Source organism: Nematolebias whitei, chromosome 3 (genome assembly GCF_014905685.2).
Source record: "Nematolebias whitei isolate Nwh7 chromosome 3, NemWhi1, whole genome shotgun sequence".
NCBI lineage: Eukaryota > Metazoa > Chordata > Actinopteri > Cyprinodontiformes > Rivulidae > Nematolebias > Nematolebias whitei.
This window is the reverse complement of record NC_056500.1, coordinates 52,366,671-52,392,836: the sequence shown is the minus strand read 5'-3', so window position 1 is coordinate 52,392,836 and position 26,166 is coordinate 52,366,671. Positions and strand designations below refer to the sequence as shown.

Below are 26,166 nucleotides of genomic sequence, written 5' to 3'. Positions count from 1 at the left end.
GTAGAAGTACAGAAGTACAGCAGAAGTACAGTAGAAGTACTGTAGCAGAAGTACAGTAGAAGTACAGTAGAAGTACAGTAGCAGAAGTACAGTAGAAGTACAGAAGTACAGCAGAAGTACAGTAGCAGAAGTACAGTAGCAGTACAGTAGAAGTACAGCAGAAGTACAGTAGAAGTACAGTAGAAGTACAGTAGCAGAAGTACAGTAGAAGTACAGAAGTACAGTAGTAGAAGTACAGTAGTACAGTAGCAGAAGTACAGTAGAAGTACAGTAGAAGTACAGTAGAAGTACAGTAGAAGTACAGTAGCAGAAGTACAGTAGCAGAAGTAAAGTTGAAGTACAGTAGTAGAAGTACAGTAGAAGAAGTACAGTAGTAGAAGTACAGTAGTAGAAGTACAGTAGAAGTACAGTAGAAGTACAGTAGCAGTACAGTAGCAGAAGGGACATACACACATTTTGTTGGATGTTCTTAAATATTTCACTTCCATTCTCTGTATTGCACAGTAATGTAGAGTGATGATGCTCTGGTTTATAAAGGCCTAGTAAATGCCACCAATCCAGGACATGTTCTATCAAATAGTTTTTGTTCTTGCATTTAAGAGGACTTGCATATTTTTTACGTGCAGGCATGAAACATCGTTTATCAAGTGAAATCAACTAGCATGAAGTTTATGGTAAGTAATTTTGTTTTTTAAACGCAGATCATAGTTTGAACCAAAATGTGTTCTTTTAATGTGTGTGATTCCTGCTGCAGGTTGTTACAGGATGAAACGCCTCCGGTTGTCCAGTAGCAGTGACAGTTCTGACAATGAGAGTGAGTCGTTTTCTTATTGTTGTTTGCTTTAGTTGGTTTCCATCACACATGCAGTTACACAAATAGGACCCAATGAAATCTTTATATTTGACTTCATATTTAATTTTCCTCTTACAACGTGTCTAATTCTCTGTAGGGATGAACATTTTAAGCTGTTTCGACTTCTTCCAGCCTGTTCCTCTTTCGTCCTTTCCTCCTGCAGACTAATTAATAAAGCTCAAATGTCAACACTGTGTGAAAGCAGGCTGTGTGCATTACAAACATTCCTGATTTGATGTTTTTGCTGAAAAAGGTCCGTACAGTCAAAGTCACAAAGTCCGTTTCTTTACTTGTCATACGCGCCACATGTGGTACATGTGGTGGAATGAAACTGTACACAGGGTCCCAGTTACAGCCAACAAAAGTATAAAATGTCAAAGAAAACCAGTAATAAGATCCGATAGGAACTAAGAAAAACGTTAACTAAAAATACGCTGAGCACCAGCAGTACAACAACGATACGCCGAACAGCAGAGTCTGTGTACAGAGTTGAACTGAAGTTTTACATTCAATGTTTGTTTATTGATCTTTATTTGCAGCCTGTTAAAAATGTGAGAAATGCAGTTAATTAAGGAAAACCAGAATCATTGGATCACATCCACGAATTAACAGATGCCCCAACACTTTATAATAGATTTTAGTTCTCCAGTTCTGCAGTTCCATCATGTATTTTCACACTGCAGATATCACAGAACCCTACATAACTTACATTTGAGCTTCTCTTTAATTCTGTTTTCTGGTAGGTCCTTCCACTTCCTTCTGCTCCTCTAACAAATATGGCAGCAAACCTGGAACCCCTGCCTCCAACCCAAAGAAACCAGCTGAAGTAAGAACAATCTTTGTCATGAATGTCTGAGACTGCTGGCTGTCAAAAGTCAGGAGCATCAAATAAATGTTTGTACTTACGCTTTCTTCTGTTCTGCTCTTCTAGGTGTTCAGAAAAGACTTGATAAGTGCTATGAAGATACCTGATTCCCACCATGTATCTCCAGAGGACTACTACCTGCTGGCAGACACCTGGAGGCAGGAGTGGGAGAAAGGAGTCCAAGTACCAGCGAGTCCAAACACCATCCCAGAGCCTTCTGTTAGGTACGCCCGTCAGTTTTTACTTTAGTCAGACCATCGAAACTCTCTGCTTCAGCTTCAGAGTCTTGAAAGATGTTGTTTGTATTCAGAGTTATTGCAGAGAAGTCCAAAGAAGTGCTCTATACCCACCAGAGGAAGTACATTCAATGTTCAAGCCAGGAATCAACAGAACCAGAACCATATGTGAACATCAAGGAGCTCGCAGAGGCCATGTGTCGTTACGATCTGGATGATATGGATCTGTACTGGCTGCAGACACTCAACCAGGAGCTACACAGAATGGGTAAGAAAGGAATGCTCTAGTAAAAGATTTCTCTTGTATTTTCCCTGAGATGTTCGGTTGACTCCTTGTGAGTGATTCTCGGCTACTACCATATCAAATTTTAGCTCTGTATCTTTAAAACTGGCTGAGTCATAGCCATTTTTGTGTTTTCAGCCATCTTTGATTGGGTTGACGCCAAAAGTTAGTCAGTTTTAGATCCACTGATTCCTTTCTACTTGTTTAACTAAAGCCATTATCGTTGTCCACCTTTTGGTAACTTCTTAACACAGCCTCGATTCTGGTGTCTCCATCTGTGTTCCAGAGGAGGCGCCTGTAGATGAACTAATGATGGAACGAGCCATGGAGGCTCTGGAGAGGCAGTGTCATGACAACATGAAGCACGCCATTGAAACGGTGGAAGGTCTGGGCATCGAATACGACGAGGATGTTATCTGTGATGTGTGCCGTTCCCCAGACAGCGAAGAAGGGAACGACATGGTGTTCTGTGATAAGTGCAACATCTGCGTACATCAGGTTTCTGATCACTCAAGACAATTCTAGAAGACGTGGAACCACTTATTTAAACATGAACGGTCAGTGATATCATCGGTGCCTCTCCTCTCCCCCAGGCGTGTTATGGCATTGTCAAAGTGCCTGTTGGCAACTGGCTCTGTAGGACGTGTGTCCTCAGCATCGATCCACAGTGTCTTCTGTGTCCCAAGAAAGGTGGTGCTATGAAGGCTACGCGTGCCGGCACCAAGTGGGCTCACGTAAGCTGCGCCCTTTGGATCCCAGAGGTACGCAACACCTGCAGCTTCTCCTCCGTGTGTCTTCTGTATTGGGAATGGGGCTCTTCAGGTACCTTTGACAGGATTGTGATTTATGAAACACTTCAAACAGAATCCAGATCTATCAGTTTTTCCCCGAGATAACTTGCCATGGCGGGGCGCTCATCTCGTCCATGATTTTTGTCGGCGGGGGCTGAGAGACGTGTCCTGAGCTGCGCAGCGCACTGTTTATACCGACAGTTTTTTGCGGGGGGGGGGGACAGAGACATAGCCGCATGCTGTTTGCACTGACAGTTCTACAGTTTTAGAGCAGGGGTGGGGGAGAGGAGAGAGACACATCTGAGCCGTGCACCGTTTGTACTGACAGTTTGATTTTATGGGGGGGCGGCGACACAGAGACACATCTGAGCCGTGCACCGTTTGTACTGACAGTTTTCAAGTGGGGGCTGGGGGCGTTCAGCTTGAGGGATCAGCGTGAGGGAAGAGGCTGCCTTTAGCAAGCTGCCAGTTTAGCATTGCGTCATTGCCGACAGGTGGGGGGGGGGGTTGGTAGGCGGGGCACTCGGTTCTGTTGATGGGGCGGGGCACCCCGCTTGTATAATGGTAGGGGAAATACTGCCTATAAGAAACAAGAAAAAATGCTTTGCACTGCAACTAAACTGTTTTCAGTGAAATAAGGTTTTGTGAAGTAGATGAAGAAAAGAAAAAGTAAAAATGCTGATTCCACTGTTACAAGATCTTATGGCAATGGATGTCTATGCATCTCATGTTACAGCTACACAGAGCCTTTCCAGTAACTGAGAATATCATGGAAAAGTTGCTTAACTTCCATAATTTCATTCAAAAAGTTAATCTTTAATAGATGACAGATTCAGGCTCACAGTTTAAACTATTTAAAATATTTATTTGTTTAGTTTCACATAATTTCATCTTCCAGCTCATGAAACCCACGAAAACAGGAATTCAATAAATTAGAATACTGTGGAGACATCAGTCCACACTACTCTGTGTTTGTAGAAAAAAAAAATTAGGATCAGAACAAATCAATCCAAATATGGTTCTTTCAAATCAATAAGTCAATCTTCAACACTTGGTTGTGAATCTCTTTGTCTTCATCTCTGCCTCGATGTTACGTGGCATTGAGACCATCAGCCTGTGACATTGACTGGGAGTTATGGAAGCCCAGATTTCCTTCATGCTGTCAGATCTTCTTTGTTGTTGGGTCTGGTGCTCCTCATGTTCCTCTTGAGAAGACTCCATAGATTCTCAATGGGGTTTAGGTCCGGCCAGTTGGCTGGCCAGTCAAGCACTGGCATCAAACCAGGTTTTGGTGCTTCTGGCAGCATGGGCAGGGGCCAGGTCCTGCTGGAAGATGAACTTTGCATCTCCATACAGATCATCAGCAGAAGGACTCATGAAGTCCTCTACAACATTCTGGTAGACTGTTGCAGTGACCTTGGATTGAAGAAAGCAGAGTTTACCAACACCTGCACCGGACATTGCACCCAACTCATGACTGACTGTGGATATTTCACACTGGACTTCAACCAGTATGGGTTCTGTTCCTCACCCTTCTTCCTCCAAACCCTTGGACCTTGATTTCTGAATGAAAGACACTTTACTTTCATCTGAAAAGAGGACAGAGGAACCCGACAGTTGTAGTCCATCTCATTGATGAGTCTGAATGTGGTGGTTTTTGAAGCTGTGACTCCGCCTCATTCCACTCTTTCTGGATCTCTGACAGATTCTGGATCTTCTCTGGTTGATAATGCACTGAAGTCCACGGTCATCTCTGTTGCTGGTGCATCTTCTCCTGCCACATGTTGCCCTTCCACTAGACTTTCCATTGATGTGCTTGGACACAGCGCTCTATGAACAGCCAGCCTCCTTAGCTATGAACTTTTGTGTCTTACCCATCCTATGGAGGGTCTCAATGATGGTCTTCTGGACAGATGTTATGTCTGCAGTCTTCACCATATTGAACTGAACTGAGACAATTGAACCAAACTGAATCAATTTAATGACACCAGGGGAAACCTGTGCAGGTGCTTTGAGTTTAGTAGATGATCAGTGTTTAAAACATTCCTGTCCTGCAACATTTGGACTGATGTCTCCACAGTATTCTAATTTTTTGAATTCCTGTTTTCGTGGGTTTCATGAGCTGGAAGATGAAATTATGTCAAAATAAACAAATAAATAGTTTAAATAGTTTAAACGGTGGGCCCTGAATATCATCTATTAAAGAGTAACTTTATGAATGGAATTATGGAAGTTAAACAACTTTTCCATGATATTCTCATTTTTTGGAATGGGTCTGTATTTCCCACTTCCCTCAGTGTTTCCACAGCTTTGTTTTTGGTCTCAGAGTGTGGGAATGTCTGTGATGACCATGTTCTGTCTTTTCTTCAAAGTGTGAAAAACTGCTCTCAAGTTCTGTTTTTTGTTGCACGTCATGGAACGTAGAGGGGAACTGGAAATACCCTCCATCTGTCTGTTCATATCGTGAGCTGGGTAACTTGGAAAAATAAGTGAAGTGTTCTTGAGAAGAGAAACCGTCCATCATTAAACGGGCGGAGGCCTCCGTGTCCAGCTGCTCCTATCTTACAATGCTGTTATTACCGTATGTTCTGCCATACACGTCGCACCGTCCTGTAAGTTGCATCAGTCCATGTTTGTCTAACAAAGTGGAAAAATCCATAAATATGTTGCTTTGCCGTATACGTCGCATCTATTATGTGTCACCGCTGACACGTTGGGTTCGTTACGTGTCAGCGGTGACGACCTGGAAATGTGGGCCAGTGTTGTGGCAGAAACCGGTGGGCTACCAAATGTGGCTGCGGGAGCGTGCACGGGAGGAATTTAACAAGAATTTAACAAGTTTAACACTTAAAAACAATTATTTGTTTGCTGGAAATTATAGTAAATGTGTGTCTCAGTCTAACGTTTGCTAAATAAATAGACTTTGATGGTCAAATCAGCTGAATTTCAAAAATAATAATAGTAATACAAATAATAATAATGAACTTTATTTTTATAGCATCAACGCCTTGCATTGACCAAGGTGCTTCACAAGATAAAACAAATAAAAACAGGACACAATAAATCAGTGCAAATTAAAAACACAGCCAAAATAAAAGAAGGTAAAAGAGATAAAAAATGCTAAATACTAAAATACTACAAGTTAAAAGCCTTTTAAATAAGTATGTTTTCAGTTTGGCTTTGAACAGAACCAGATCAGAGATGGCACGCAGCTCATGGGGAAGAGTATTCCAGGCTGTTGGGCCTGCAACAGAAAAGGACGCAGTGTTTGCACCTTGAGCAAGGCACCTCCAGCAGATACTGACCAGCAGACAGTAAAGCTCTGCTGGGCTGGTGGACTTTCAAAAGTTCTGAAATATAGGGTGGTGCAAGGCCGTTCAAAGCTTTAAAAACAAGCAGCAGCAGCTTGAACTGTATCCTAAACTGAATCCTAAGATCAGGATCACATAATTCACAAGTACAATCAAGTAAAGTCAGATCTAGTTGGTTTTACATACTCAGTCCATTTGGTCCAGATCTGGTAAAAATTTTCTTTTTTGACTTGGAGGGAAAAATGTATTTTTTTCACAACATAAATCTGATAGACAATTTCAATCCATTCATCAATTGTGGGTGGTTCTGCCTTTAACCATTTCCTCGTGACGGATTTTTTACTGGCTGCCAACAGTATAGTCAACAGTTTTTTGTCCTTGTTGGTCTGTGTTTCAAGCATCAAGTTACCCAAGTACAAAGTTTCACAGTTGAATGGAATGTTTACATTAAATACATTTTCAATATGTTTGTGGATCTCTTCCCAGTAGGGTCTTATTACCTGGCACTCCCAGAAAATGTGGAAGTGGTTGGCTCCCTTAGACCCACAAAGTCTCCAACAAGCATCCCCCTTGCCCTGGTGTCGTTTCTGAATGGGTGTGACAAAAAATCTTGCAATGTTTTTCCAGCAGAATTCTCGCCATGTGTTTGATCCAGTCGAGACCCATTGTAGTTGATATAGTTTCTCCCAATTCTCCTGTGTGATCATTATTTTCATTTCATTTTCCCATTTCTTCTTTATATATTCTGTATTACCTTGTTTAGATATTTGAATGGCATTATACAGTTTAGAGACAATTTTGTTGTCTGCTCTGGACTTAATTAATGATAGAAATACCTCCATGAACTTTGGCTCGCCTGTTTCTAACGTCCCTTTAAGTTATTTATCAAAATAATGTCTCACGTGTAGGTACCTGAAGAAATCATCTTTTCCCAGTCTATGAACCTTCTGTAATGTTTCAAAACTCAGAAATGTCCCTTTATGGACAAATGAATAATAGGTAGTTAATCCTTTTGAAATCCATAACTTAAATCTGTTGTCTGTTCTATTTGGTGTGAAGTCCGAGTCATAGGCACGCCACCTCAAAATTTTAGCTGTACCTCCTAATCTGCCATTTTTAATTCCATCCTGCCAGGACTTCAGAAAGCTACCCGTTATGTGGTCTTCTGGGATCTGTTGTTCTTCTTGTAATTTATGATCACTGAGTAGGGCTGTTATTGGGACTCCTTTTATCGTTGTACCTTCTATTTCCTTCCAAGCTGCAGTGTATGTTGGTGAACACAGACAGACTAAAGGTCTCAGCTGGGCTGCGTGGTAGTAATCCTTTAAACAGGGAAGGCCCACTCCACCCTTTTCTTAATTGCAGCATCTTGAATTTAATTCTGGCCTTTTCCCCTGCCACAAATACCTTGCTATTAATCTGTCCCATTCTAAGAACTGTTGAGGTGGGATTCTGACTGGTAAACACTGAAATAAGTACAGCATCCGTGGAAGTATATTCATTCTGATGGATTCTATCTGGGATTTTAAACTTAAAAAGGGAATAACGTTCCATCTGTGTATATCAGACTTTATTTTGGAATTTAAAGGGCGGTAGTTTATATCAAAGAGTCTCAAGAAGTCCCGAGGTAGTGATACTCCTGTTAAAGACGCTCAAAAAAAAAAAACCGCTCGCGGACCACTTCTGGTTAGTGTCGTTACGAACATTTCCGGCTCTCTCCCCTGCTTGCCCAGGTGAAAAAAACGTTACGTATATAAATTGTTACGTCTGATAAATACACACAAAATCACGTATTAAACTGTAATGTTCTACTGCCTTTTAGCTCTTTAAAATGCGTGCACCGGACCGAAAACAGAGCAGCCTGTCAGTCCTTAAGGGACGCACAGAAGTTTGATATAACAGGTCTCTGCTTACCTTTATGTTACAAGCCGGCTAGAAAGTCTGCTCCGGCTCAGTTCACCTGCCGCTGTGTCACCATTAAATAATACGAATAACGAGCCACCACTTCTACAAACGGGAGGTTTCGGCATCAGCTGTTAAAGACGGGAGCCGGCTGCTGGCCACCGGATCCGGAAACCCCCTCCAGCCCTCGTCTTTACCCCCGGCTTGAACCTCCCTCAGAAGTGGCAACTCATGCTAACAAATAAATCAAGGAAACGTCCATTGAGTTTTACCAATTATATTAAAAAAGGCAGGAGAAGATTATACTTTCACAGCGCTGGACTCCCCGGACTGTGACGCATTCACAGAACCGGAAGAGCCCCGAAGTCCCATGTCGTCAATCATTTACGGGGTCCTAAACTCCGCCTTTCGCAGAAGGGGAGCTCAGCCTATCAGTGTATGAGGGGCATGACTAAGTGTGGTTTTATGTGTACTGACGTGTAAGGAAAACATGAGACGGTGCTTTAAAGCCTTCCTACGTGTGGCAAGCTGATTAAACTATTTCTTGACAGATATTGAATTATCAGGGAGACTCTCTTAAGAGTTTACTGGCCCAGTTTAACCCAGTCAGAACTGGGTCATAATTTCATTATAATCCCGTCTCTGAGCAGATCAAATCCATAGGACCAGTCTAAAACAGGAAATATCTTAACACTCCCAAATATTTAATAGAATCAGTATCCCAATTCCAACCGTACTTGGTCTTAATTGAAGTTGGGGGGGTCATAGTTAAATGTTAATACTTGAGTTTTGTTGATATTGATTTTGTATCCAGAAAGTAAACCAAGCTCCTCCAACAATTTCATCAGTTTAGGGAGTGTCTGTGTGGGCTGTGTTATACTTATCAATAAATCGTCTGCAAATGGAGACAATTTTTGCTCCCCGGATGTCATTGTAACCCCTTTAATATCTGACCTCTGCCTGATCAATTGACTCATGGGTTCTATAAACAAGGCGAAGAGGAGCGGCGACGCACTTGTTCCTCTTTCCAAATTGAATGAATTGCTCAAGTCTCCATTGATTTTAATTCTGGCTGTTGGTTTATTGTATAGCGCAGCAAATGTATTAATTATAGTTGTGTGGAAGCCAAATTTTGAAAGCACTTTATATAAAAAGGACCACGTCACTGAATCAAATGCTTTCTCTGCATCTAAACTTAATATCAGTGCCTCTTGTCGTTGCTGTGTATTGTTCATTTTAGATATGTGGTTTTGTTTCTTGTTCACATATATATATATATACATTTTATACTTAGCTTTGCTTCAAAATTCTTGTTTTGTGATTTGTACATCTATGGGTTTTTTTTTTTTTTTGTTCAATTCAACCTTTATTTAGACGGTAAATCCCATTGAGCCTCGAGGACTCATTTACAAGAGAGACCTGATTTCAACAAAGAATGATGACAACAATGGACAACAGCAACAACAATAAACAGTTATAAAAAAAAATTGTATGACTTTTTATAACAAATAGGATGGCAAAAAAAAAAAAGTAACAAAAAAACAGCTAGATTCTAAGGTGAATGTAGAAAACTAAAAACAGGAACATGTCTGCATTGGTCCCTGCCAGGAGTCTAACAGATTCTTAAAGACACTTAGAGAGGTCAAAGGTCGAGAGCTTCAAATCTTTTTACAAGATATTCCAAGAAACAGGAGCGGAATAGGAGAAGGCCCTTTTGTCTAGTTCAGTCCTCACTGAGGGAACACTGCAGGTAATAATGTCCTGAGAGCGCACGCTGTAGCTGCACTCACGCAGAGACATGTAGGAGGAGATGTATGAAGGCAGCAGACCAGGAAGTGGTTTAAAGATGAAAATGTACCAGTGAGAGAGTCTGCGTGAGGTTTATGATGTCCAGTTAACCAGTGAATACAGTGTGCAGTGGTGGGTACGATAATCACAGCCAGTTATGAATCTTAGTGCACCATGATAGACAGCATCCAACATCTGCAGCATCCAACATCTGCAGGGTTCTTGTAGGAGCGTTCATGTAAATAATGTCACCATAATCGATGGAGGGAAGGAAAGTCACAGATACAAGGTGTTTCCTAACATTCAGGGTTAGACAGGATTTGTTTCTGAAAAAGAAACCCAGTTTAACTTTCAGTTTCTTTACCAAGTTTTCCACATGGAGCTTAAAAGAGAGATGTGAGTCGACCAAGATACTCAAATACTTATAGGAATCAACAAACTCAATGGGGACACCATTTGAGGATGAGATCAAAGAAAGAACTGCTGAAACCAACTTCCTATTTGAAAAAAGCATCTCTTTGGTTTTGTCGGCATTTAGGACAAGTTTGAGGCGAAACAAATCAGTCTGGATGATGTTGAATGAAGATTTCAAAAGCTGGAAAGCCTTAGCAACAGTTTTAGCTCGACAATAAACAACTGTGTCATCAGCATAGAAATGTATGGATGCATTAGGGATGTTTTTACCTACATTATGTATGTAGATTGTAAAGAGGGTGGGTCCTAAGACTGAGCCTTGTGGTACACTATTGTTGACTGTTAAATAACTGGAGGAAGTACCATTATGTTGAACACATTGCCTCCGGACTGAGAGATAGTTAGAGAACCAACCAATGGTGTGTTCTGAGAAACCGATTTCTGAGAGTTTATGACACAAGATGTTCTGATCCACAGTGTCAGAATCTTTAGACAGGTCTAAGAAAAGTGCAGCACAATAATCCTTAGGATCCAGTGCTTCAACAACGTCATTAAGAACCTTCAGTGAAGCAGTGGTTGTGCTGTGTTGTTTCCTGAAACCAGATTGATGTGGAGGTAAGATGTTAAATGAGTCCAGGTAATTTTTGATTTGAGAGTTTATCAGTTTTTCTAGAACCTTGGCTAAAATGCAGAGTTTAGAGATTGGTCGATAGTTGTTCAGTGAGGTGGGGTCTCCTCCCTTCAGCAAAGGAAGAACAAAGGCTGTTTTCCAAGTGTCTGGGATGGAGTTTTGTCTCATGGAGAGATTGAAGATGTGGGTCACAGGGACTGTGATGATATGAGCAGCCAGCCTTAAGAAATAAGGTGGAAGTTCATCTGGACCTGCAGATTTTTTAGGATCAAGATCTTTTAACAGTTTATTGACCTCACTGACTGAGAATGGAGAAAAAGAGAAGCTGTGATTAACTGAGGATTGACTTGTAGGAGGGATTTGATTTGTAGAAGTTTGGTTATTAAGTGAAGTGGCTGATTTTCCATTAGTAACTGTGTCAAATAAAGAACTAGAAGCAACAAAATGTTTGTTGAGACAGTTCAGGATCTCGTGCTGGTTTGACACAGGAACAGAGTTAACGAGAAGTTGTGATGGGAGGTCAGATGATTGGGGGCTGCCTGAGAGCGATTTGATGGTTTTCCAGAATCTGTTAGGGTCATTTAGATTTTTGGAGGTCTGAGATAAGAAATAGTTGCGTTTTGCAGCTTTGACAGCAGTTGTGAATTTATTCCTCATCTGTCGAAAACTCAACCAATCAGTGTCTGAGTCAGATTTTCTCGCTGTGGCCCAAAGATGATCTCTCCTGTGCAGGAGGTCAGCTAGCTCAGGAGCAAACCAGGGGCTGTCTCGTCCCTTTATTCTGAACTGACGAAAAGGTGCATGTTTTTTCATAATAGTTTAATTTATTTTGCGAAAATAGTTCCAAGTGGAGTTCACGTCATCAATTAATAGAATACGATGCCAGTCAAAGTGAGACAGATCCCAGAGGAATGACTGTTCACAAAAACGTTTCAGATCCCTTTTTTGAATTATTCAGGGCTTAGAAGGTGGAAGTTTAATATCTCCGAGTCGCCGTCACACAGTGATCACTCAAAATGTTGGCGAATACACCTGTAACAGTGAATTTGTGAGGCATATTTGTTAGAAACATGTCTAAGATGGAAGATTTTTCAGGACAGTTTTTGTTTAATCTAGTCGGAGAGTTGATCAATTGGGTAAGATTGAGAGACAGGCAACATTCCTTGAATTTATCACAGAGGGCGGTCGACTTATCCCAATCAATGTTGAGGTCTCCAGCCAAAAAGATCTCTTTGAATTTTTAATTTCCAAGGAATTTCATCAGGGAGGACAGAGCCTCAGGTGTTGCTGAGGGGGGACGATAACAACCCACTACAGATAAAATCTGGCCTCCATTCAAAGTGATGTTTACAGTTAAGTCCTCAAACTGGTTTGGAATTGTTTTAGAAGACGCAAGACTAGAAACCAGAGAATCTCTGATGTAAACAGCGACACCCCCCCCCCCCTCCTTTTTTTGACGATCACAGCGGTAGATGTTAAATCCATTGATTACCAGGTCATTATTGAGTACAGATTTGTTGAGCCAGGTTTCAGAGATAAAGATTACATCTGTCCCAGAAGAACTGACCAGAATTGTCAAAGCATCCAGTTTTCTCAGAAGGCTATGAGTGTTTACATGCAGAAAATAAAGCCCTGACACGTTCTTAAAGTCATTTGGTGTGCTGTAATTAGTGGGGGGGTCCAGGGTTGGGTTGAATCCCTGAGAGCAGTAACAACATTATTATCAGACATTTTCTTGAGTTTTTTGTGACTGATGTGTAATTATAGGAGTTAACAGTGTGACAATTAGCCCCCATAATCAAACCATGAGAAACATTAATGAAAACGCGATCATTCATAACCCAAAACAGTGAAAGTTGCAGTGATGGGCAGATTCAGGTGTATTAACAAGATTCATTGACTCCAGATAATCTGAGAGCTGAAAATAATGACAATAATATGAATGGTGCAGAAAAGTCTCAGATCATAAAACGTCACAAATCAAATCGGCAAACAAATCCGACGAGGTGGCCCAACTGCTGTTTGAGTTGGGCTGAGGGGGGCTCTGGCCCCCTGTGAAGATGGATGGATGCTCCCATGAGAAACAGAAGCTGGGTCCAGAACCAACAGGCAGAAACAGATAATTTGCAGCAAACGGCAGAGCGAGCTTCCAGAAAACCCTCCTGAAATGAAAGGCATGGTCCTAGCTCGTTTCAGGCCAACAGGGGCCAACAGCGTGATCCGGAATAAAAATAATTATTATCCAGGTGAGTTTGGATGGAGGCCTGCAGCAACTCCGATACAAACTCCAAACTTTTCTTGAGCACCACGCAGCGCTGCTCCTCCGCTTCTCTGCACGTCACCTCCGCATCCGACGGCACGAGAGGCACCCCCGGTGAAAACTATGAGACTGACCGGAGAGGCTGAAGTCCTCACTGGTCTGGTCCGGTTCCGCTCCAGTCCGGCTCTGGCGCTCCTCAGCTCGAGAGACAAAGAGGCTCAAGTTGTCCCTGGCCCGGTTCTGTTCCAGCCCCGTTCCGGCGGTGCTTCAAAGCATATGAGTGTCTCCTCCAGGCGAACACAGCGATTCCACGGAGGTGGACCGTCTTTCGTTAAAAGTAACGGGCTGCTCACTGAAGCTGAGACTGGCTCTGTTGAAGACGAAGTCCCCCACAGCCTCCTCGGTTCGGTTCCAGTTCATGGGACACAGGTACACTTCCCCCACTCCAATGAAGACACCACGAGGGCCAGTCCAGCAGAAAACCAGCGGAAAACCAGCGAAATACCACCTGGCAATTCTTGTCGGAACCAGGTAGAACCACAAAGGTCCAGATGAGAAGTTTGTTGAGAAGTTTGTTTTTGTTGGGTTCCAGAAAGAGAGAGAAAAAACACCGGACCTTCGTGCGACTCCCCAGCTCGAGGGGTCAACTGGCTGGCAGGGTACGCTCAGAGTTACCGGTGGGGTGGGAGCGGCCGGTCCTGGACCAAAATATATTTTTGGACGGTCCCGTCCGGCTCTCCGAGTTACTGAACACCGAATTCGGTTGGAAGGGGACTAACTTAAGTCCTGTTCGAAAAACGGGTCAGTTTGATGGCAAAAGACTGCAGAGAAGCCAGAGGGAGCTGCTGTCCCATCAACTCGCCGGAATTGAAGTGGGTTAGAATAAAGTTGAACTAAAGGCCGTCTCTCTTCTTCAAACATGGTTGAGGGAAATATTCCTGAGAGATCCAATAATTTTGTGTCTTTTTATGATTTTCAGCTGAGTTTACTTTAATTAAAGTGAAAACAGGATTTTATGATAAAGCCGGCACCGTTTATTTTACTATTTTTTTTTAATCTTCAACACAAAAAATATAATTTTTTTTTATGACCGCTCACACGATCATCTCCTCCAGAGCCAGGACAGGCAGGCGTCATCTTCCCAGCTCCGAGCTCAGCTGGTGACTCGCAGAAGGCCGTCGTCAGACCCCAGCCTCGCGTAATCAAGAAGGTCCAACCCCGACCCGCACAGACAGGCGGACAGAGACGGGTCTGGGACGAACGGTGGAAGCGATTTAAAAAAAAAAAAAAATTATGTATGAAAACAAAATATTACTTCATTTAAAAATCGCTTCCACCGTCAGTCCCAGACCGTCCAGTCTGCCTGACTGCCGGGAGGGATCGGGATTCAGACTTCATGATTACGCGAGGCCGGGGTCTGTCAATGGCCTTCTGCGAGTCACCAGCTCCAGCTTCATGGTGACCAGCAGAGCTCCATCCTGCTCGCTATGATCTTTGTTGTCGGCCACCAAGCATAAAAAACGTCAGCACTTCAGCATTAGACCAAGATGTTGTCTTTATTGTTTTTAAAATCTTTAAAATAGGTCCAGCTGCTGCTCCGGTCTGAGAAATTGCAAATGGCGGATCTTTTTTTTTTTTTTAAGTTTCTGAAGGATCCATTGACTCCGCCCCCAGCTCCGCCCCCGACCAATCAGCGACCAACAGTGTTCTGACGTCACGTTTTAGTACCTACTCGTTCGGGTTAGAACCACAGAGCCAAGGGTCCTAAAAATAGTAACAGGTTCTAAGTAATGGAAAAGGGGCATTACATTCCCTGTTCAATGCCAGTCCAGGAAAAAAAACTCCACAAAAACTACAAACATTTTTCTTCTTTCGGCTGCTCCCTTCTTCAGGGGTCACCACAGCGAGCTAACTCGCACAAAGACTTGATGATTGTTTTTACGCCGGACGTCCTTCCTGACCAACCACAGACCACCGAGCTACCACAGCCCTCTATGTGGTTAGTAGTGACAGGTAGTGGCTTCCTCAACTGGCAACACGTATGGCTCTTAGAAGCCAAAATATTTGAGAGCACTGGCTCTCAATGCAGGAGTCGTTTCATGTCTTCATCAATATTGTTCTTCCATACTTTACAGTTCAGTGTGTTTTCTTCCCCAAAATGATGTTAATTATAAATATTGTTAGGAAACAATAATTTGTTGACATTTCAAACTGATTCATAATTGTCATGTCTGCATTGCAGTTCATTGACTTATAGATTGGCAGCACGATGGCTCAGTGGTTAGCACTGTTCCCTCACAGCAAGAAGGTCCTGGGTTCATTCCCCGGTTGGACCTAGGGTCTTTCTATGTGGAGTTTGCATGTTCTTCTCGTGCCTACTTTGGTTATCTCCGGGTACTCCGGTTTCCTCCCACAGATCAAAAACATGCATGTTGGTCTGCTTCAGGCCCAGGCCTCCCTTGCAAAAGAGATCTGTGATCTCAATGGGATTCGCCTGGTTAAATAAAGGTTAATAAAAAAATAATAAAATTATAACTTATTCTGCAGTGAATGACTGTTGATGATGCGTGCTTCCAATAGCTACCCACTGTTCCACCTGAGTGTATCCCAGGTGCGATGGGTTAAATGCAGAGAGTCCATTTCACCATTATATGGAAACTTGCAATGATGACAACATATAGCACTTTATTTTATTTTATGTTGTTTAGGTGAGCATCGCTTGTCCTGAGCGAATGGAGCCTATCACTAAAGTCTCCCACATCCCTCCCAGTCGCTGGTCTCTCATCTGCAGTCTGTGTAAACTAAAAACAGGGGCGTGTATCCAGGTGAGTCCATGTACACTGACAGATTCAGTAATTGAAAGTAGTACAAATAAAGTCATTCCAGTTACTGATGTTGTTCTAGATTGTGTGACTGCAGTGTGTGTGTCCACTGTTCTCACAGTGTTCAGTGAAGAACTGCACCATTCCTTTTCATGTGACGTGTGCCTTTGAGCACTGCCTGGAGATGAAGACCATTCTGGACGAAGGGGATGAAGTGAAGTTCAAATCTTACTGCCTCAAACACAGCAAGCCCAAACCTGGGGAGGCTGGTCTGAGCCCAGCTCGCTCGAAAACCCCTGGAGAAGCCGGTAAAGTGGGTCAAAGAGCACAGAGACTGCAGGAGTTGGAGGAGGGATTCTACACTCTGATCCGTCTTGGGGAGCTGGCACGGGACCTTGGGCTTTCTGAGCACCTGGTAGACTTCATGTACCAGTACTGGAAACTGAAGAGGAAGTCCAGCTTCAACAAAGAGCTGCTGCCCCCCAAAGAGGAGGAGAACCTGGTGCTGCAGCCTCAGGAGGACAGCATCCACACACGCATGAGGATGTTCATGCACCTGCGGCAGGATTTAGAGCGGGTAGGTGTTTTGTTGGGTTTTTTTTTTGGGTGGGTGGGGGGGGGGGGGGAGGAGGAGTTTGAAATACCCTCCGTCCATCTGTGTACATGTTGTGAGGAGGGTAACTTGAAAAAAAATTGAAGTACCAACTTCTATTTTGGTATGTAGTTGCATCGAGGAGTAATAAAGTTTTCTTTCCTGAGATTTAATTTAATTAATTAATTTAATTATTTAAAGAGAGCCTTGACGTCCTTTTCAGGGACACCACCAAGTCATTGGTTCAGGTATGTTGATGACACCTGGGTTCAAATTAAATCTCAGGAAGTCCAACATTTTACTGACCACATCAACTCTGTGGATAAATGACATCAAGTTCACACGAGAAGATGTAAAAAATGGCAGGTTGGCTTTCTTGGACTGTGAGGTCTCAGTCTCTGATAGAGGACATTTGCAAACTGAGGTGTACCGCAAACCCACCCACACAGACCAGTATTTGCAGTTTGACTCCCATCACCCTTTGGAGCACAAGTTAGGAGTCATCAGGACTCTGTACCACAGAGCAGACAGCATCCCCACTAACTCTGGAGCCAGGCAGAAGGAGAAATCCCACACAAGACAGGCTCTAGAGCAATGTGGATATCCTAACTGGGCCTTCCTGAAAGCAGAGAAGAAACCCAAACAGGACTCCAGTCAGCCAACAGGTGAAAAGGAGGAACCCAGACCCAGACCAGTGGTCATTCCATATGTTGTGGGAGTATCAGAGAAACTGAGACGTTTATTTTCTAAACATAACGTCCCAGTGGCTTTTAAACCCCAAAATACATTAAAGACTGGTTCATCCCAAAGATCCAGTCCCCCGGCACAAACAGAGTAATGTTGTGTATGCTGTTCAATGTCAGGAGGGTGATCAGTCTTACATCGGGAAAACTAAACAGCCACTGGCCAAAAGGATGGACCAGCACAGAAGATCAACATCATCAGGCCAGGACTCTGAGGTCTACACTCATCTCCAGGCCAGCGGTCACTCTTTCAGGGATGAAGATGTTCACATCCTGGACAGAGAGGAACGATGGTTTGAGAGAGGAGTAAAGGAGGCCATCTTTGTGAAAAGAAATCGTCCATCATTAAACAGGGGTGGAGCCTCCGGGTTCAACTGTCCCCCTCTTACAATGCTGTGATTGCTAGTATCACTCAGCCCTCTGTGAATAGTAAACAGCCATCAGGTGCTAATGATCCATTGTTAGGCTGATGGTCCTTCTTGAGCATGTGATCAGCTGGTTTTGGTTGTCAGCAGCAAACTGGTTGATCCACTCTGAGAAGGTGCTATTTAAGAGACTGAGCTGAATACAGCACCTCAGACTGAGGAAGTCTCTCGGATGAGAGACGAAACGTTTCTATATTTTTTTGTTGTTTTGCTTTGTTTTGTTTTTTTGAATGTCCAGAGGACCAGATTTAACTTTTTTAGATTTTTCTACCTGGATTATTGAGCATGCGTCAGAATAAACAACAATGTAAACAAATAGAACATTTATATAAAACAATTTTCGGTTCCTTACTGTATCAAATCTTTTTGCATCGTTCTATATTTATACCAAAGATAGGAACAAATATACTGGTAGGTGTGCATAACATTCTGTAACTGAAATTACCAGTATTAGGTTAGCTTAGGTCTGGATTTTTCTTTAAAACAAACAAACAAAAAAAAAAAAAAAACTAGGAGCAAATATTTCATCCATCCATCATCTTTACCCACTTCTAACTTTACGTGTCACGGGTGTCACTGGTGCCCATATTCAGCCATCACTGTGAGAGGTGGAGGACACCTGGACAAGTCTCCAGTCCATCACAGACATAATTCAAAATACAGTATATAAATACAAAAGTGCGTTAACCTTTAACTCAACATAAAATACAGACTTCACAGTTTTTTTTTAAATCATATTGCACTAACATTTGTTATATTTTCAAAACTTAACCTAATATGAAATATACAGACTTCACAGTCTTAACATATTGATTCATATTTGGTTAGGGCTGGGTACCTTTCTAAAAAAAATCTGTACCAGTGTCTGTACTTTCACTTCGGTGTCGGTTCCTGGATGGTTCTTTTTTCTGTACCAATTTTGTAATTAATAATAATTCCAACAAAAAGAAAGAAAATTACGTTACACATTGCAGTACAAATTGTGAGTTTTATTTTTTAACTTTGGTATTTTTCTATTCCAAGCAGTTTTCTTACATAAAAATAAACAAATAATTTCCAGGTCAAAAGACCAGTTACAAACCAGTGACACGCCAGTGTCTAATGGTCACTGCTACACACTGAGGACCTTTTCACTGAACAGTTTTTCTTCGAAAACATCAACATGTCTGTTTTCTCTGGACACAAACCAGCTGCTCCTGACTGATGGTGTCTCCAGCAGTAGAACATGTTCACTCTGAGGCTGTAGATGATGATTGTTGCACACACAGATACCTGGTTGTCAGTTTGACATGTTGTCCCTCACATCCCACCAGCAGGTCACTGGATTCACTGAGGTAGGGATGATGCAGACATCTGCACCTCTGTGTCTCTTCCTGAATCTTCTCTGTGATTCTCTGGGGTTCAGGGCTCTGATCATCTCCCTAACTGACATGAGAACAAAACATCAACAATAACATGTTGTGTTGTTATTACTCGAAAAACATAATCTAGGCTGAGAGATAAAAGTTTAACTGGTCAACAACATCCTTTAAAGTTTAACTTACCTCCACCATGCAGCCTCCACTGTAGAAAAAGCAGCAAACTTTTAACAACAAAGTCTGACTGTCCTGTGGCCCCCACCTCACTTTTCTTTTGTCCTGACATCTGGGTCAGAACCTCCTGTGAGGAGAACATGAACATAAACAGTGAACATTAGTGAACTGTTTAACCTGCTGACCTGATGGATGAGCACAGTTTTACAAGCTAAGATTTATGTTACTGTCAATCTTTAGTTAGCTTCTGAGTTTAGATAGCTACATATATAAAATAAAGCTACACACTAATATCTTAAAGTTAGCGTTACATGGATCCTAGTTTAACTCTCAGCGATGCACGTATTAAGCTGCAGTAACGTTAACAAACGTAAACTTACCAGCTGAAACCCACACACAGCTCCATCCTCAGAGTTCTTTAATGAAGAGGAGTCCGGCTGTGGAAGGTTGAATCAGGCTGTTCATTCTCTCGAACACTCACAGGCTGACTTTAATGCTGAGAGAGGAGGGGGAGGCTGCGCTCCTCTCTCCTTGCAGAAAAACATGGAGCAAATTTACGCTCTTAAATTCCCTCATTCCCAGAATTATCTCAGTCAGACGTTACATATTATGGCTTGCATTATAAACCACATGAACCATGTCTGTGTTGTTCCTGTGTGCTGCAAGTTGCAGCACTGGTATTGGCTGTAACTTTACAGGTGGTTGAAAACACCTGTAAAGTTACAGCCAATCACAAAGACTTGACACCGAAAGACGAGGCATATTTTGATCCATACACCGACTGAAGCAGTTCATTTGGTGAAGTTCAGTACTCATCCCTACTGGTCAGACAGTGTCTGAGATCAGTTAATGGGAGGGGTGTCTTAATGATCTTCTGCTGTTCTCAGCACCCTACTCAAATCCTTCCAGTATTGCAGCTGGGCAGCTTCCTTCATATGTATTTGAGATGCAACTTAATATACAGGTGCATCTCAAAAAATTAGATGGTGTGAAAAACTTTTTTGTCAATCATTTCAGAAAGTGAAACTCATACATATATTCACAGCCTTTATTTATGGCTTACAAATAATGAAAAAACAAAACTCAGTGTCTCAGAAAACGAGAATATTCCTCAGCCATCTACTGGGACATTTGTCAGTGTAGGTCGGTACCGAGTCCTGCTGGAAAATGAAGCCAGCATCTCCATAAAGCTTGTAAAGAAGGAAGCATGAAGTCTCTAAAATGTCCTGCTAGATGCTGCTTGGACTGTGGACTTCAGAAAACCCAGTGGACCAGAACCAGCAGATGACATAGACCAAACCATCAATGACTGGAAACTTCACACTGGACTTGACTTGACTGATTAAGGATTCAAGGTTCTTTATTTGTCGTTCCACCACATGTGGTACATATGGTGGAACAAAATTGTTTAAACAGGGTTCCAGTTACATCCAACAAAAGTATAAAATGTAAAATAAAAACAGTAATAAGATCTAAGATATGAACTAAGAACAACATCAGCTAAATATACACTCAGCACATAGTATAAAAATAATACGCTGAACAGCAGCACGCACAGGAGTCTGTGTGAGCAGACGAATGAACACAGCAACATGAAACAGATCAGCAGCAGCATGAAACGGATCAGCAGCAACATGAAACAGATCAGCAGCAGCATGAAACAGATCAGCAGCAGCATGAAACGGATCAGCAGCAACATGATGTGATTTTTCACAGTGATTATTCTGGTTAGAGATTCATGAGTGTAACAGCCTCAAGGTAGAAGCTGTTCCTCAGTAGTGTCCTGATGCATGCTCAATAATCTAATCTAATTAAAAGCAATTTTTTTTGCTTTGTTTTGTTTTTTGTTTTTTTGAATGTCCAGAGGACCAGATTGAACTTTTTTGGATTCCTCAGTAGTGGTTCTACACTTAATGCCTCCAGTATACTCAGGTGTACGTCTGTCCGCAGAGGTCTGCACGTACTGGATTAGAGTCGAAGCGGACGCCCGCAGGGCATGTCCATGCAAAGCTCAATTTTTACAACCACGTACTCTGTCGCACAATAAACTGCCTGACTGTTTTGTATGCGACACCAATGTATTAAATTCCCCTTCTTCATCCCTGATCTGGCGTTTTCTTTTGGTTTTTTGTCAAGAGGCAGTGATCTCTTCCTCCTCCGTTGATGCCATGACTGAAATGGTGAGAAATTAAGGAATTTGTCACGAGCGACTTAAAATCATGTCCAGCATGGCTGCAGGAGCATCTGGAGATTTCCTGGTGGGTTGGTCTGATGTGTGGGTTGCAGGGCCAGCGCTCCTTGTTTTTTTATTTTTTAGAACTTTTTATTAACAACATATAAAAACAGAACACCGCTGCGTCTGGAGCTGCCAGCTCTCTTTTTTAAATATATATATTTTTGCCATCTGTCAATCAATCCAGTAGACGTATCAGCAAATGACCAATCGGCAACCTCAGTTTGTCCCGAAGGTCAACACCCTTTGCCTGCGGAGCTGCTCTGCAGCCGCTCAGGGTGGACGCTCGAGCATGAAGTGTCAACCCTCTGCAGACGGTGCGTGTCGAGTTCGTGCGGAACAAGGTCAGCGAGAGTATACTGGAGCCTTACTGCTCCCTAACCTCCTGCCTGAGGGAGGCGGGGCCAAACGTGTGTGTGCTGGGTGCCACACCTTGAGTTTACAATATTGAAACTCTTCACAATCTTCTCATTTTCCAAGATACTGAATTTTGTTTTGTTTTTCCATAATCCGTAAGCCATAATCATCAAAACTGCACAAAATAAAGGCTGGAGATCTTTCACTCTGTGTAATAAATGAGTTTAAATTTCAGAAATGACTCCAAAGTAATGGTCACAATATTCTAATTTGTTTAGGTGTCTGTATTTAAACTGATCACCCTTATGTCCAAGGAAACTATGCTTTCTACTTTTTATATAGCTTAAATATACAGTACAGTGTGTAACTCCGACCTACTTGAACATCTTAAAAACCTTCACTGTTCAAATCCTTGTGTGACCAGGACATGGACATACCATACCATACCATACCAATTTATTTATAGAGCACTTAAAACAGCAACAAGGCCAACCAAAGTGCTGTACAAAAGAAACAAACATGCACAGCAGACAGGAAAACATAAAATAGAAATACAGATACAAATAGCAGCAGAAGCTAACTAAAATGGCCAACAGAGTAGAGAACAGACCGGACCAAAACAAATCACACCGTGTTAAAGGCAAGCGAATAGAAGTGGGTCTTCAAGCGAGACTTAAAGACTGAGAGTGTGGGAGCCTGCCGGACACTCAGTGGCAACTCATTCCACAGTCGTGGACCTGCAACAGAGAAAGCCCTGTCACCTCTGAGCTTACGACGGGTTTCTGGAACTGAGAGAAGCATCTGGTCTGCTGACCTCAGAGAGCGCGGTGGGACATATGGTGCTTGCTAGGATTTTTGGTGTCGGCACTGCAGATACTCTGAAGGGACTTCATGAATTTTTCTCTCAAATATTTGTTTGTACAGGTAAGGAACTTGTGTTACATGGTGAGTCGACGAGAGAAGCTGAAGCTGCTGCAAAGTAAAGGTCAGGAGCAAATGTTCAACTTGCACGTGAAGCTGTTGAACCAAGAGATATCTGCCGGTGAGTATTTATGCTAAAAAAATTAGCATAAAAAAAGCTATGGTAGGAATTTCACTTAACCTTCACCTGGCAATATGTTCAATAAAAACTTTTTCAAGTTTCTTTAGTTTCAACAGTCCACACTAGATCAACTGAATAATAATAATAATGTGTTTTGTGTTGTCATCATTGTATGTTCTCATTAAATGGCAAAACTGGCTGTCTGCATTTAACCCATGTACTCCAGGTGGAGCAGTGGGCAGCTGCTGAAAGTGCCTGGGGAGCAATTGGGGATTGGGTGCCCTACTCAGAGACGCCTAGGGCTGGACGATATGGCCAAAACTTATCACGATATATTTCTTTAATTTTGCTCGATAATATAATTCCAATATCGATATATCAGTTGTAAACAAATATTTTAGTAATTAAGTAATCTATAGATGATGCTGACGATTAATCGATTAATCAAAAACAGTATTTGTCAGGTTCTGCATTAACTACCGTACTCATTTTATGAGTGATACAAATACAGGAAAAAAGAACATTAAATAAAGAAGCCATTTAATTATTCTTTTTAAAATATTTTATTGCTTAAGTTGAATTATTTTTAACCATCACATAAAAATCTAAATGCTGTAACTCTTTTTTATGGATTGTAAAGCAGAATTGAATCTTTGTTTGTATTATGAAATTCTTTATCAAAAGGGCTCGTGAAACGGTCGGCACAGATATTCAGACCAGAAGGAAAAAATAAAAGACAAAAGCTGTCACTGCTAGGATAAATTAGTGTCCTTTATTATCCTGCCACAGAGAACAACCGAGCAAAAAACAAACATGTACACTCGTACACTCTTAACACAGATTGATATGAAAGAACTTCTCACCGTGACACTGGCCGGGAAGTCGTTTTCGACCCAGGTAAAGGAGAATCACATCAAAATGGCATATGGCATCAGCGCGTACTGATCCACACCGGACTTCCAACTCTCTGTTGTCTGATACATTTCTTATAAAGGCTTCCCTGATCGCGTGAGAGCAGATCAAAGCAAGTTTGATGGTTACCAGAACAACGGATCTAATTAAACCATCATCAAAAGCGATGGCTCATCCTTTAAGGAGCGCCTGTGACCGTAAAAGCGGGCCAAAGCTTCCAGGTCAAGAGCACTCCTAATGCTTATTAAAGCATTCCTAAAGAGCACTCCTCGTCCCTTCTGCAAACCATCAAAGAGTGTCTAAATATTATAAGCAACACACACACACAAAGTATATGTTTGAACACATAATACAAAATACAATCCCTAATATGTGAATAACACGTTGTATAAGTGTGTTTAAATAAGTGTAATATAGGTCTAGATTGACATAAAAGCATTAAAATAATAATTTCTATATCATTCCACCCTTGCTTTTATGGCAATTTTAGACATTTAATTCTGAATAAGTAACACACACAAAATATATATGTTTGAATCGGCATAAAGGCAACTTCACACCTTATAAAACATATTTTCATATCATTCCACCCTTTTTGCCTTTATGGCATGTAAAACATAATTCCACAATACAACTTTTTAGTTTTGACTAGTTTCAAACCCCTGGAACGTTTTGATTTATTACATTCCCACTGACACGATCATTGTAAATCAAAACACCTGGTAGGTGTTCAGATTATAGTTTTTTTTTTTTCACCAAACCATGTACCAGCTGTATTATAAATTTCCTGATTAATTCTTTTTTTTTAAAACCCTAAACAAGTTCCCAAAATACACAAAGTTAATACAGAGATACATAGATCAAACTAGTTATTCTTCTCTTCACTAAACAAACAAAAGGGATACTGCATATATTTTGCGCCGTAGATAATATTCCTGTGAATATATCCCACCAATGGTGAGCCGACGCCTATACTATTAGTTTTAGCCATATGTAAAAACCTTTCTTTGAGCCATGCAGGTGGACACTGTTAGGTCAGACACGTTTAGACTTATGAGACTTGATCATTTCAGTCAACTCTATGGACTCATTCAATGCGCATTTTAAATGATCCAGAGAGACTCGCCATGGAGTAAGGAACTATAATTAGTCAAACGATAAGTCTAGTTGTTCCGAGTTCACAGATGTACACCACACACACATCCAGAGAAAGGCACCTTAGGTACTTTTTATTGTTGCTCTAACCTAGTTCATGAGTCTAATCACACAATACCTTGTCTCTGGTTAAACATGGGTTAACATGATTAGTTTCAACATACATATCACTCTTTTATCAGACAGTTATTAAAGGCAAAATGTGATATTTGCATAACTGTGGTTGCCTTCATTACATTTTGTACTCTCCTCCACTTATGATGATTCGATGTAGTGACACCACCCTCTGGCAGGGCTCCTCCTGCAGCTGTACAAAAAAAAACTGCAAGGTACACAGGAAAACAAGTTCAAAGCTTCAATTATGTTGGAGAGCACTTTTTTCTGTGCTCCCCCACCTTTGGCTGCAAGTTTATTTCTTTTATCAGTATTTTGACCGTTTCTTCTTGAGTCATGACAACTGATGGTATCCAGAACCCTTCTTGAGTAACTGCCAACGAAGCACGTCTCCTCCTTCTCCTTAATTGGCAGTAAAAATCAAACTTCGTTCTTCCTTTTTTTTTTCTTTCATCTGGTTTAGCATGTACAGTTAGTCACACACAGAGGCACCTCGGCCTCTATCATCAGCCAGCATCCTGTTGATACGAGAGGGACATCAAATCCATTGCGTGCACATTGTTTACACATGTAGATCTTGCAGTCACTCATTGCTTTTGGGCTGGACATGTGAAATGCGCTTGTGTTCTGTTTGCTTTGTTATTTCTCGCCCAAGAGATGCTGAAACTTTCTTGTTCCACCTCAATCAGCACCTGTCCCGGTGTCAGCGAGAAGGCGTTCTCCAGCAGGACCGTGGCACCTACGGCAAGGTACACGATGACCAAAGGTCCTGCACTCCCATCGGACGGGTGCTTGCCACCGATGCTTCTCATGTCGTCCTCTGTGTGGTCCCATCCAGTCCGCAAAGATCAATGAAACATCAAGCTGTGGAAACAATAAAACTGCTTTTCAACAAAAAGAGAGAA

The 26,166-nt window shown here is 41.9% G+C and overlaps 1 protein-coding gene across 1 annotated transcript in view; it reads left to right on the top strand.

Annotated features, from left to right (window-relative positions):
* Window positions 1–626: 626 nt before the first annotated feature.
* The window catches only part of jade3 (jade family PHD finger 3), a gene marked incomplete at its 5' end in the record, with an annotated part of 39,467 nt that continues 13,927 nt past the window's right edge, over window positions 627–26,166 (top strand). Inside the window, 10 exon segments of the mRNA XM_037698322.1 lie at window positions 627–674; window positions 755–814; window positions 1,597–1,679; window positions 1,785–1,942; window positions 2,029–2,222; window positions 2,524–2,735; window positions 2,831–2,998; window positions 16,043–16,159; window positions 16,278–16,733; window positions 22,963–23,080. Of these exon segments, the coding sequence (XP_037554250.1) occupies window positions 766–814; window positions 1,597–1,679; window positions 1,785–1,942; window positions 2,029–2,222; window positions 2,524–2,735; window positions 2,831–2,998; window positions 16,043–16,159; window positions 16,278–16,733; window positions 22,963–23,080 (1,555 nt within the window).